At 46.3% G+C, this 12,910-nt stretch overlaps 1 protein-coding gene across 2 annotated transcripts in view; it reads right to left on the bottom strand.

Annotated features, from left to right (window-relative positions):
- Window positions 1-12,687, bottom strand: part of PHGDH (phosphoglycerate dehydrogenase) — a 33,125-nt gene extending 20,438 nt beyond the window's left edge. Inside the window, exons 1-3 of one of the 2 annotated variants that reach the window (XM_025389377.1) lie at window positions 12,642-12,687; window positions 9,479-9,899; window positions 359-510 (exon numbers count right to left, since the gene is read on the bottom strand). In XM_025389377.1, coding sequence (XP_025245162.1) covers window positions 359-510; window positions 9,479-9,616 — 290 coding nt within the window. In that variant the 5' untranslated portion in view covers window positions 9,617-9,899; window positions 12,642-12,687. Of the gene's footprint in view, window positions 1-358; window positions 511-9,478; window positions 10,106-12,641 lie in introns of those variants that run through there. The other variant, XM_025389371.1, reaches the window with a different exon arrangement.
- Window positions 12,688-12,910: the final 223 nt, after the last annotated feature.

The raw sequence follows: 12,910 nt of genomic DNA, 5'->3' as shown, positions 1-12,910 counted from the left end.
GAGCAGGAAATGCAGATAAATTCACTGACCTTCCGATTCCTGAACCAGGTCGCAGAGGTGCAAGCACTGCGCATGGAGTGGGTCCGTGAAACATTTTGAGATTACGCAGGGACTCTCAATTTCAAAAACTCTGGAACCCCCTGATGGTATTGGTGACGTAGTGGTGAGCATAGCTGCCTTCCAAAAACCTTGGAATCACTATGCTGTGTGTGTTGACCATGCAGGCCCCAGAGCAGGCATCCTCCTGGAAGCCCTTCCAATGGACTCAGCTTTCTCTCAAGTGAGTTTTTTCTCCTGTGGTGCGGTCAGTCTCCTCACTCACCACCGCTCCCCGCCCCCCGCAGCTTCCATGACTTACTTCATAACCAAGACGCCCTTCCTTGTTGCAGCCTCCAGATCCACATTGTCCACACCTGTGCCAGCCCTGCCCACCACCTGGAGTTTCTCAGCTGCGTTGATGACATCAGCGGTCACCTTGGTGGCAGAGCGAACAATAAGGCCTTCACAGTCCTGAAGCGGAAGAAACATGTGGGTCCAGAAAGTCATTCTGTGAGAACTCCTAAAACCTCAGGCACATCGTTGCTTACTCCTGAGTAAGAGATGCATTCCCAGAACCTTAGGAAGTCACTGATGACTGCCAGCTCATAGACATCTTTGGTATACTCACTAGGGAAATGTGGGCTAGGACTCATGCTGATTTTTACTTAGAGTGGAGGAGACTGTGCCTCTAACACACCAAGTGCTTTGTTTGGCATGCTCAGGAAAGGGCAGCGTTGGCCCATGGGCTCTGGGCACCTGGCTCATCTCTCTAGACAGCACCATGATGCCTGTAGCCTGGATGTCCATCAGACACATGCTGGAAGTCAGGGGCCATTTCCTGTGCCTCTCTGTATACCCTATCATTCCTGCATACTGCTTGCTCAAAATGGGGGTTCCTATAAGCTGACTGATTTTGACATATCCAAAGAAAGAAAGGCAATGTCATCAGTGCACACATCTGATAGGTTCTGCCATTGGTCAGGCCTGGGTTCATATCCAAGGCCCCTGCCTTCCCAGCTATGAATCAGCTTCGGCCTCCTCAAGTGTGTGAGGAGGAAGCAAGAGAGAACAGGCACAGCACCTAGCACAGTATCTGGCCGTGCTTAATGAACACCACTGCTTCCATTAGACACTGAGCTACTGAAGGGCAGAGGTGGGATCAAATTCTACCTTGTAAGTCCCTGTCTCTGACACAGGGAAGGCACTCAATAAATGTTGGTTGGCTGAATGAGTAAATAATGAATGAAATGAAATGTTGAAAGAAAAACATTTCCTAAAAAAGAGACCAAAGGAAGAGGGGCAGGGGAAGAAGGAGAGCAATTAAATTCATCTAGGCTTGCTCAGACACTCAGGCAATATTAGACTAAAAATATACATATGCAAAAAATAAGACACTGAATTCATCACAGCCACTATACGTGAGCAAAGTTAGATCCCCAAGACCATCTTCCTTATGTTCACCCAGAATCCTGTGGTATGTGGTTCCTTCCAGAATAAGAATATTCTTGCTCAAACACAGAATGAGAATCCCTAGGAAACGGAGCAGGTGAGCAAGTCCACACTCTGTCCCAAAGTGGCAGACCCCAGGCCGGTGAGAAAGCAGTAAGTGTACTTGCAAAAGCACCAAGCTAGGAATCAGGAAAACAGAGTTCTAATCCTAAGTCTGCCAACAATGAGTGGCTCACTGTGGTAATTCACCTCCTTCTATACCCCTACTCTCTATCTGTAAAATAAAAGAAATGGCTCCTCAGATCCATTTTCCCCATAGAGCTCTCCGCTGGATCCCATGAAAACCTTCTTTTCCCTTCATTCCCACTGCATGGATTCTGGAGACAGGGAAAGGCCATGAGAAGTTGGCTCCTAGGGTAAGGGCCCACATTGTGTTTGTCGTGCAGAAGCCTAGAGCACAGGAGCAAATATGGACACAGTAAATGTAAGGAGAGCAGTGGGTAATTTTATCTCCACTGAGAAGAGAAGAGGAATGATGCTTAGGTCGCTGCATAGAATATTTAAGCCTTAAGAGCGTCTAAATACTGGAATAATTGTTCAAGGGCAATAGTAGAACGATTCCTCCGGAGATGTTTATGCATCGCGTATCCTCACTGCTTGGGGGCTGTGCCTACCAGCAGAGAGAAACATGCAGGCTGCCTGGAAGACACTCCAAGCCCTTTTATGTCTGAGGTTCTGAACTAGAACCTCAGAGTGGGAGATTCGAAGAAATGTTCCCCAGCATCTGGTCCAACCCCATTGTACAGCAGAAACACTGAAGCCCAACAGAGTTAAGCCCGCCCACTTCCCCTTCCCCTCCCCTGTACTTCTCTTTCTTCATTTTATTGGATGCCTGCCATGTATGTATCTGGCATTATGCTAAACTGATGATGATCTAGGTTTATACAAGTCACACGGGCACCCAGGGCTTAGAGGAAGCAAACAGAAGCCACCTCAGTGCTGACTGCCCCAATGCTGAGGCCAACACCAGGTGAGCATCTGGAGGTACTCTGATTTCCCCCGATAGCAGCCTAGTTAAGTATCAGCCAAGCCAGGCAGAAAACGGGATACTGACATCTTTTTCACATTCAGGTCCACCACACAGGCTCCAAAGAAAAGGATTTCCCTGCCTGGACACACTTTACTGACTTTTCAAGGCACAATAAAGTTATCTTTCAGGAAACATTTGCCAACGACCCTGAACTAACTGTCACTGCCCCTACACCCCACCATTTTTGTTGTGATCACCAATATAATATGTTTCGTATCAGTTGTCCTCTCTTAGACCTGCAGTTTGGTCTCCTTAGTTATATTGTCTATGCCTAATGCAGGGATTTTGTATTAAAACTTTACCTACTCTATACCATATATCCATAGTACCAGCCTCACCAGCACATAAACCATTTATCGAGCCCCTGCTGGGTACCAGGCATTACACCATTGCTTTACATTATTCTCTCCACAACTCCAAGGAGAAGGGGTATAATTATCCCCACTTTCCAGATGAAGAAACAGAGGCTTTGAGAGGTAACCTGCCCAAGGCCACTCTTACAGATCAAAAACCAGCCAAGAACTGGAAAGTCATTGCCACTGGCTAACTCTGAGTCTGTAACTGAAGAAGAGTGGGTGGACCTGCCAAGATGTCAAGAAGATAAGGCCAGAGCCAAGGCAATGGCCAGTTAGGTGCAAAAACCAAACCATAAAATCCGTTGGAGAGATTTACTAGTAACAATAGCTACCATTTTTTGAGCAAGTACTTTACGTCCAGCACTGTGCTTCACAACAATCCTAGGACAGATGTTACAATTATCCCTATAGTACAGACAAGCAAATTGACAAAGACTTTAGAGAACTTGCTGAAGTCATATAGCTAGCATATGGCAGAAGCTGGAATCAAGTCCAAATCTGTTGAGTACCAAAGTCCAAGTTCCAACTACCTTCCAAAAACAGCATTGAGACACCTAAACCAGGAGAGACACTGCCAGAAATCATGTGGCTTCTCCAAGATGGCGGAAGCTCCCTAACAAAGGTCCCTGGATCTTCTGGTGACCTGCTCCTCCCAGCCAGCCTGCCTACCGAGGGATAATAGAAATAGGCACAAATGCCTCTGTCGAGAAGAGCAAGTTGCCTGTGGCCTGTAGGCAAGCTCACAGTTGGTACTTCACAATGAAGTGTTTTATACACTTCCATTGAATAAATGAATTCAGTGACGAGAGGCCCATAGAAATCACCCTCATCAGTCCCCCATCCTCACACCTTCACCCTCCTTCCCAAATAACTTTAACACTTTACATGCCTGAATATCGCCGCTCAGAAATCCCTTCCTTTGACGGCGATAAGGAAGCATAAGTTCTATTTCCAAGAGTGCTCAAGGATTTTCAAAAATCTTATTAAAAGAAGCTGAAGAAAAGCAGGAAAAACATGTTCAGAAATTGACAAATCAGTCAACAGAACTAAACAGACACTAGACAGAATACGTGAGAATTTAGAAAATAAAAAGTAGAACTCAAAGTGATGGGGAAAGGAAGAACTAAACAAGAAATAGTGTTATGAAAATTCAGGAAGAAAAATAATAGATGGCTACCTCACTTCAGATTTTTAAAAATCCAGATGAATTAAAGAATTTTTTAAAATACAAGCATTAGAAGAAAATGTCAGGGGATATTTTTATGACTGGGATTGGGAAAACCTTTCATAAACAAGGCACAAATCCCAGAAACACTGGAAGAAAATATTGACAAATTCAGTTACATTCAAATTTTAAACTTCTGCATGGAAAAAGATCCCATAAACAAAGGCAAGTAGTGGTCCTGATATGCAGAGAAAACGCCTTTCACCATATGTAACAGAACAAGGATTCATTGCCATAAGTGAAGGAATTCCTACAAATCAACCTTTTTTTTTTTTTTTTTTTTTTTTTTTTGAGACAGAGTTTCGCTCTTATTGCCCAGGCTGGAGTGCAATGGCGCGATCTCGGCTCACTGCAACCTCCGCCTCCCAAGTTCAAGCGATTCTCCTGCTTCAGCCTCCTGGGTAGTTGGGATTATAGGCATGCGCCACAAATCAACTTTTTTAAAGGATAAAGAACACAATAAAAAAATAGGTAAATATATAAATAGGCAATGCACAGAAGAACTACAAAGTGGTCACTCGTTTCACTAGTTTACAGACTCCTCAACACTAGATATCAAGGCAATATAAATTTTTAAATGTGATATTTTCAGGCATTGTTTTGGCAAAAAGAAAATGAATAATATTCGACATTGGTGAGCATGGAGGGAAACAGGAGTGTACACCGCACGGCCTTTTTGGAGGGCACCTGGACAGTGAGTGGGTATGCACATTTTAATGGGCATTTCTTTGCAGCCAGCAATGACACCTTAGATAATTGGTAACACACTGAGGAAACACAACCTCCTTTCAAGTGGTGAGCCAGGACCAAAAGTCAACCGACAAGAAGCAGGCATGGCGCAAGAGGAGAAGGGACCACCCAGAGTCATCTATCTTATCATCTTTGTCTCTTTAGCATCAAGTTCCGGAGCCCACATCTCAGGCCCAGTCCTGCTCCAGAGGCTCTACCCAATCATTCCATTGGGCCTTAAGGGTCCAGCCTTCTTCAATGCTCTCTCCAAAGCTGCCACAATGCTCCTCAAACCTTGCAAACCTACTCCACACAGACAACACTAGCTGGAGAGCATGCAGATTCCTCAAAGTCCACCCGCTCTTGTAGCCCCTGAACAAGCACAGAAACAGCACTATTTTTCCTTTCATGAGCACGGCCTCTCTGGGTGGATCTCCCTTGTGAAGATTTACGCTGTAGTCTCTGGACTTTTCCCTCAAACCAGCTTTCTTTGGTGCCAGGGAATCTAAGAGTCCCCAGTCAGACTCCTACAGATGAGCATCAGGTCTCACCTGTCCCAAGGGCAGAAACTGTCACTCAGGAGACCTTGGTCCCACATGAGAACCAGATATCCCACACCAGTCAGAGTTAATGAGCTCCCAAGGCCTCTTACAACTTCAACTACCCACTCTATCCACTCATTCAATCAGCACATATTCACAGACAGCCTGAATCCAACCTACCTCCTGCTGAACCCTCAAACCCCCTGCACCCAGGCCCCTTCCCTCCTCAGGCCACAACTCACCCCCAAGCTGCCTGCTCCTGTCCTCTACTTATGCAAACTACAGCCCTAACCAAATGCACACATCCGCTCACATCCTCTGCAGTTTGCGATTAAAACTTCTCCAGCGCCCAGAGATCCTTCCTCCTCTTTGTCAGTTCCCTGGGTGAGGAAGCAAGTCTCTCTCTACACAGCACCAAATTCTGATGTTCACTGCCCTCTGCGTGTGGCTTCTGTGCCTGCACTGTGGCTGGAACAGGCACTTCCCACACCTCCTACAGGTCCTCCCTGTTCTTAGCTGCTGTTCAGCTAGAAAACTGCTTGATTTATGGCTGTTCCAGACAAACTGCTAACTCAGCAGTGGGAACCCATTCCCGTTCCTCAAGTTCACACATGCTTCCTTTCCCAAGAGGACAAGCTTGGCCTAGGAGGTAAATCTAGCACGGCTGTGCCTCCGACTTAAATCACAGGACAAGACAATGAAACTATCCAGGTCATGTTCCCCAGCTATAGGGGAGGCAGGTCTACCCTGTTCTGCACAAGATGTGTGATCCTGATTAATTTGGTGGTTATTTAACTTTTGCAAACTAAATCCTTGTGTAAAGTCTGGGAACTTGCTATTTTAAGGAGGCTTTGAAAAGAAATCTTGCATGGAAAGATTTACTCCCTTCTTAATCTTTCTTAAAGTTCTGATATGAAGATATGGATGTGCTTCAGTAAATTAAATACCATTACCAGTGTTTAGTTTAGTGGTCCTGACCAGCAATGCTACTTAATGAAACAGAAGAAAATACCAGAATGCATCATATGTAAAAAGAGTAAGTATTTCATAAAATGTGTGTGTGTCTGTGTGTACATATATGTATGAGTGTTTAAGTTATGACATAAAACAAATTTCTTATTGTGGGCCACAGTCAAAGTTTAAAAGCTACTGATACATGGTAATATTATTTAAATATTTTCCTGCATATTAGGTATATTTAAGATGTGAGTTCCAAACAAGATGCTTTATTATTTTAAGCCAACGTTTTCCAAACTTTTTCACTGAGACTCATTGTAAGAAACACATCTTTTTTGGTGGAGGGACAGGACAGGGTCTAGTTCTGTTGCCCAGGATGGACTGCATGGCGAGATCATGGCTCACTGCAGCCTCAACCTCCTATGCTCAAGCGATCCTGCCACCAAAGCACCAGGTTGGGAAGAGTGACAGCAACCAGGGCCTCAGCCCTCCACCCTGCTCCCCAGTAGCTGAGACTACAGTCTTGTGGCAGGTTGCTTAGCTAATGTTTGTATTTGTGTAGAGACAGGGTTTTGCCATGTTACGTTGTCTGATCTCAACCTCCTCGGTTCAAATGACCTGCCTCCTTTGGCCCCCACAAAGCATTGGGATTACAGGTGTGGGCCACCATGCCCGGCCAAGAAACACATTTTTAAGTTGTAATTTCATACTCACATACCACACACATACAACTACACACATAATTGAAACAAAATTCATGAAACAATACTTATGGCCTTACTATCTGCATTGCTGTCTGATATTTCCTACTTTGTTTTTTAAAATGCTAGTCATGACCCATTAAACTGAACTATGACTTGCTTCAAGTCTGAAAAGCACCACTGAAAGGGCAGGGAGGAATGATTATACTTCCTGACCAGGGGGTGAGTGAGAGGAGACTGCCTGCCCAGAATACAAGGCAGTGGGAACCAACGCCAGGCCGAGTTCTAGCAATGGGGCCAAAGCTTCCTTCAGCATTAAAGAGATTTCAGTGGGGGAGGGCAGGAGACACTATGCCAGACACCTCTTCATGCAGAATAAAAAGGCATAGTGTAGAAATGAGGGCCCTTCAGTGGGCTGACCAAGGAGATTAATTGGCATTCTGAACCAAATGTGTTGCAAAGACAGACACTAAGCTGAGCCCTCCCACCAAACAGTCCAACAATGCCCAGCAGTCAAGTTCGCCAACAAACACCCCTCCTCTCCTGCCAAGAGTTTTCAGTGCCTTTAAAATGTTCTCCAAGTTTCAGCACCAGATTCCCAGCATCCACCCAGCTGATTCCTGACTTCGTAGAACAATCCCTCATAGAACAATCCCTCATTACGGAAGAGGCCTCCCATTTCTCTCAATTCTGCCCTCCTCCCTCCCTATCCCCACCCCCTCATTGGGGTATCAGGTTTCTAATTTCCTTTAGAGAGGTGAAAGCCCTTGATTGCCACCCTCTCCCCAACTTGGAGCTCTGGTGGAGGTGAGAGTCAGAGGCTGTTCTGGAGGACACCTCACTGTCTTTCCTGGTCGTTCCCCAGAGCCACTGATAGCTTTTCACACAAGAAATGAGGTGACAGATGTGAGGAGTCTGCCTACTGAGGTCCTGAGCTCTTGCCCACCAATTCGGTGCATGATGATCGGCCCCTTCTCTCCCTTTTCCAGCAAGGGAGCAGGCAGAGGTTAGGGAGCTGGATGGTCTAATTCGGGGCTATGCTCTGTGTCATCTGCTCAACTGTCTCCTGCGTGTTAGCCACACTCCCTAACCAGGCTACAAACTTCTTGAAGGCAGGGACCAAACTCTTCTGAGTACAGGGCAGGACTGGATACTTGGATATAGTGCCATGCCATGGTGACAGCATCCATGCCAGCAGATACAAAGGCAGACAAAGAGAGTCAGGCAGTTTCCAGGACCACGTGGTTGTGGCACAGCTAAAGCAAAAGCAGCAGCCTCTGCAGTCTAAGGGGTCCTCGGAGGAGGAGATGGCTGAAGGTGGTGGACAGAGCTGAGGCTGGCAGAAGGCGGCTGTGCGATTTGGAGGGTGGGGGAGAATATACCGGATGAGGTGAGGTAGAGACTGGGCAGCTGGGTCGACTACAGAGGTCGAAAGTGCAGGCACTGGAGTGAAGAGTTCACAAAATAAATATCCTGAACAAGGCCACTAAGCGCAGCAGGCCTTTTCAAACACGGTAGATAAAAATTTGAAGTAGATTAATTATATATCACAACAAACGGAGATAAAAATTTGCTAAGACTATAAATCATCTGGGAGCGTTTGGGATCGGATTCTAGTCGAGTCTGGTCACTCCCAACCAGCGATAAACCAAAGGTGGGGAGGAGGCTAAATCTGGATCCCAGCGCTCCCCGCCCGTCCCCCTTTCCTCCGAAGGCTCCCAGGAGGCAGAGGCGCGGCGAAAGCACGGAGCAGTCTTGCATCAGACGAGGGGCGGGTACGTGTTTGCTGCTTTACTAGGGCTGCCTTCCCCTGCAGCTGCCCCAGCAGCCACGAGACTGGCTGGGACTCTGCCAGCGTTCCCCCGTCCCCCGACTCCCCCGCCGCCAAGGAAGGCTGGAATCGGCGGGGTCGCCCAGAACTTGGCTGGGAAGAATCGCCAGTCCCTGGGTTCTCCGCAAGGAAGCCACTTTGGCCCCCCTCTCCCGATCCCCTCTCGAGGAGGCGGTTGGGGGGGGGGTGGGGAGAAGAGGCAGCCCGAGGCTGCCAGAACAACTGCGTGCGAAGGCACAGGGGCGCCGCGCTGGCATCCGCGAGCAGCCTGCAGGACCAGTTGGAGCAGCCTGAACTTCGCAGTGCTAGCGGGGGCATGCCAACGTGAAAGACGCGGTTGCAAGCTAAAAGCAAAGTTTGCTTCTCGCCGCCGTTTGTTCTTCCCTCTTTCTGCCTCCCCCCCCCCCCCCGCCCCCGTTCCCCACTATCCCCCAATCTCAGGAGGCCCCAGAACTAACTGATACAGGGGCTCGTGAGGGGGGCGCCATGGCCAGGGCGCAGTCAGCCTTTTCCCGTGGAGGTTGCCCTGGAGACCTCAATTTTCTCTCGCTCGCCTTACCTGCAGCTCGGCTATCAGCTCCTCTTTGCTAAGGTTCTGCTTTTCCACCACCTGCAGCCCTCCATCTTGCAAGATTTTCCGGCAGCAAGGGTCCAGGCTGTCACTGATGAGCACTTTCCGCAGATTTGCAAAAGCCATTGCTGTAGTTGGCCTCGGAATCTGCCGCTGTGAGTAGAAGTACCTAAGTCAAGAAGTTGCGGTTCGGCCTGGCGAGCTAGAGTAACTGGGCAGTATTCTTGAGCTCCCGCTCCCCCGTCATCTCCCCCTCCTCCTCCTCCAGTCTCCTTTTGATTGGACGGAAATACTCAAACTCTCCGCGACTCCGCCTCCTCCTGGCGGCTCTGAGCTTGCCAAATCCCCTCCCGCTTTATTATCCTCCCGCGATGAATTTCTCCATCTCAGCCAAAGCTCTTACCTACACCTGGTGAGCGTATAAAAAGCACAATTTACGCTGACTAGCTGATGCATATCTGAAAGGAACGGAGAAATACACCTTCTCATCGTGAGAGAAAACCTTCATTTTCACTTTTCCTCCTAGGGATTCATTTATTCCTTAAGAAGCATTTTTTTTTTTTTTTGAGTGGGTAAATGTGCAAGGCACTATGCTAGACGTTGAAGGGAATTCGACTATCAAAAAAATATATCCTCTTTCTTCTGGTGGCCTAACATTCTAGAGTATCAAGCACACAGACGTGGAAAGTTACGTAGTGAAAAGCAATAGGAAGCTTTCTGAGACACCACGGAGCTGTGATTAATTTCAAATTAGTGATGCAATGAGAATTATGAGTTTATAAAAAGAGCGGGGATCCGGTACATTTAAACTAGGCATACTTTGTTAAAGTTATTTATTTCCTTTCCCTCCACTTCCTCTCTAATTATGAAAAAGAAGAAAAGGAAAATGGGATGTCAGTGTGGTTTAATTGACCAAGGAGGCACTTCTCAGTTGCCCTGGAGAAGCAAACTTTGCTTTTAGTTTAAACCCCATAACCGACGTGCTCTCTCATGCCCCATTTTACAGAAATGTCAGAAAATTCAATTTGGGATTAAAGTCACCTAGAATCAGAAGCAGAATCAGAGATGCTCATAGTTGAAATAGAATTCAGCTTTATGGACATATCCAGTCCAACTAACCACTGTATGTTGTGTCATCCTGAGCTATTCATAACTCAAGTGCTAGATCCTTATCCTACATAACTATGCAATATCAATTCAATAAAATAATGAAAATTCTATACTGATAATCCCTAGGCACAAATCAGATTTTTAGACCCCATGTTCCCAATGGGGGAAAAATTGTCTATCTTGTTTACTTGTTCAGATGAATTGTTATTCCTACATTCCAAGACTCATGAGTATTCAAATTATCTGCCTCCCTTGAAGTGCCCAGCAGTACCCTGGGGTCTAGGGACAGACAGGAGACCTATCCCAGGAGGCTTAATGGAGGGCCTTGAGAAGCATCCATTTTTGTAACCGCTTTCCTTCAACTCCTCCTGGGGCTCACTGCCTGCTTCCTTTCTATGTAGAATCTAAACCCTGCTATCTCTAACATGTAATCCCACCCCTTCACACCAAGTCAAACTTCTTGGATACTGTCTGAATGCACAACCCAGAGGGCCTCCTAAGCCTGATCACCCATTTTCTTTATTTATTATTTATGACCCACCTACTTTTAAAACAGATCCAAGACACACAATAAAAGACACTTCTAAACAATTAAGAAAATAATTAACAGATAAGAGTCCGTTTCCAAGTGAAAAGGAGGGTGTGTGATAATTGTTACATAAGTCAGAAATGTTCTCTCCTTTTAAATTTCTGTAGAATTAACTTCGAGTTATCTCACAGTGCCCTAAGAAATATATTTATGGACTTTTCATGTTTTGTTCCCCATGGACTCTCATTTCCTTAAGATCAGAGACATGACTTTGTATACCCCCAGTAGTACCTAGCACCATGCCTTCCACATCACAAAGGCTCAGAAGAGGTTTGATTCAAAACTTAATTTATCCAGTGCCTCCTATGTGCTAGGCCCTGTGACACATAAGACACAAACTCTTTCCTCAAAAAGAAAAAAGAACATTTTAAGAAGAGTACCCCAGCATGGTGGCACACTGCTACAGTCCTATCTACTTGGGAAGCTGAGGCAGGAGGATTGCTTAAGCCCAGGAGTTCGAGGCTGCAGTGAGCCATGATTGTGCCACTGCTCTCCAACCTGGGCAACAGAGTGAGACCTGTCTCTAAAATAATAATAATAATACAATTAAAAAGGTATAGTTTAAGAATTATAAATAGAGGTGTGCTGGAGTGCTTTGGGAGCAAGGAGGAGAACCACCTCCTGAGGTGCCAGGAAGATTTCCAAGCAAGGTTGCCTTTCAGCTAACCTTCTGAAACTCATTCAAGGCAGCTACTTTGAGAGGCTCAAGGATACAGAGATTGGTAAAACATAACCTGCCTCGAAGCTGCTCATGGTTAACTGCCTAATCTTGAGAGCTGAATATGAATTAGCCAGGGGAAGAAGAAATGACATTTCCAAAGGCTTAGAGTTGTGAGGAGTTGCAACATGTTCATGTCTTCTCTACCATGGCTGATGGGGGATGTCAGTGGGACACCAGGAGGTGAGACTGCAGAGGGGCCAAGGGTTGCTCACGAAGTGCCTTGCCCTGAGGAAGAGTTTAAACTTGACTCCAAAGTTAGTACAGAGGTACCGAGTGATTTTTAGAAGCGATATCATTAATTGTGTTGCTGGCCAGGCTGAGACCTGATACTGCCAATACAGATATATCCCTCACCACTACATCCCAGAATCTCCAACATCAATTGCAAACTAAGGGTTTTTCTTCGCTAATTGAGGGTTGGAGTTGGGGAAATTTCTCCCTCTCCCCGTGTTATTGCATCCACCCATTAAACAGGAACTTTGGCCCACTTGGAAGTATTAGGAAAACAATTCTGCCCTTCTCCTCACACCCCTCCTTCTCTCCCTTCCTCTGGCCCCAACCCCTTGGGAAGAGAAAACCATTCTGATTAGTGAAGTCTGGGGAAAAGTTCCTAGTGCGTGCCCAGGCCAGCCCCTTTTGGCTCTCTCTTTCAAAGCTGGAAGCCTAAGATAATGTGCACGCTCCTGCTTCCTTGTGTGTAGTGAATCTGTGAAGGCAGGACCTACCCCTACCTAAGGTTGCAAGCTGTCCAGCTGCTCTGCCTGTAACTCTGAGGATAAAGTTAATGGGGTTAAGGGGAGGAGAGTAGGAGCTCTGTTTTTCTACTTGGAGACCAGCTATGATATCCAAACTCAAATCATGAGAAATAAAACATATTTTAAGATGTAGAAAATGAACTGTCATTCACAAAGCAGGCATATCTTGATTTGAATTTCAGCTTCTCAAGTTATGAACAATGTGATTTTGGGCAAATTACATTGCCCCTCTAAGACTTAGTTTT

The sequence above is a fragment of the Theropithecus gelada genome, chromosome 1 (genome assembly GCF_003255815.1).
Source record: "Theropithecus gelada isolate Dixy chromosome 1, Tgel_1.0, whole genome shotgun sequence".
NCBI classification, from domain to species: Eukaryota; Metazoa; Chordata; class Mammalia; order Primates; family Cercopithecidae; genus Theropithecus; species Theropithecus gelada.
The sequence above is the reverse complement of the archived record's forward strand: the minus strand, read 5'-3'. Positions and strand labels throughout refer to the sequence as shown.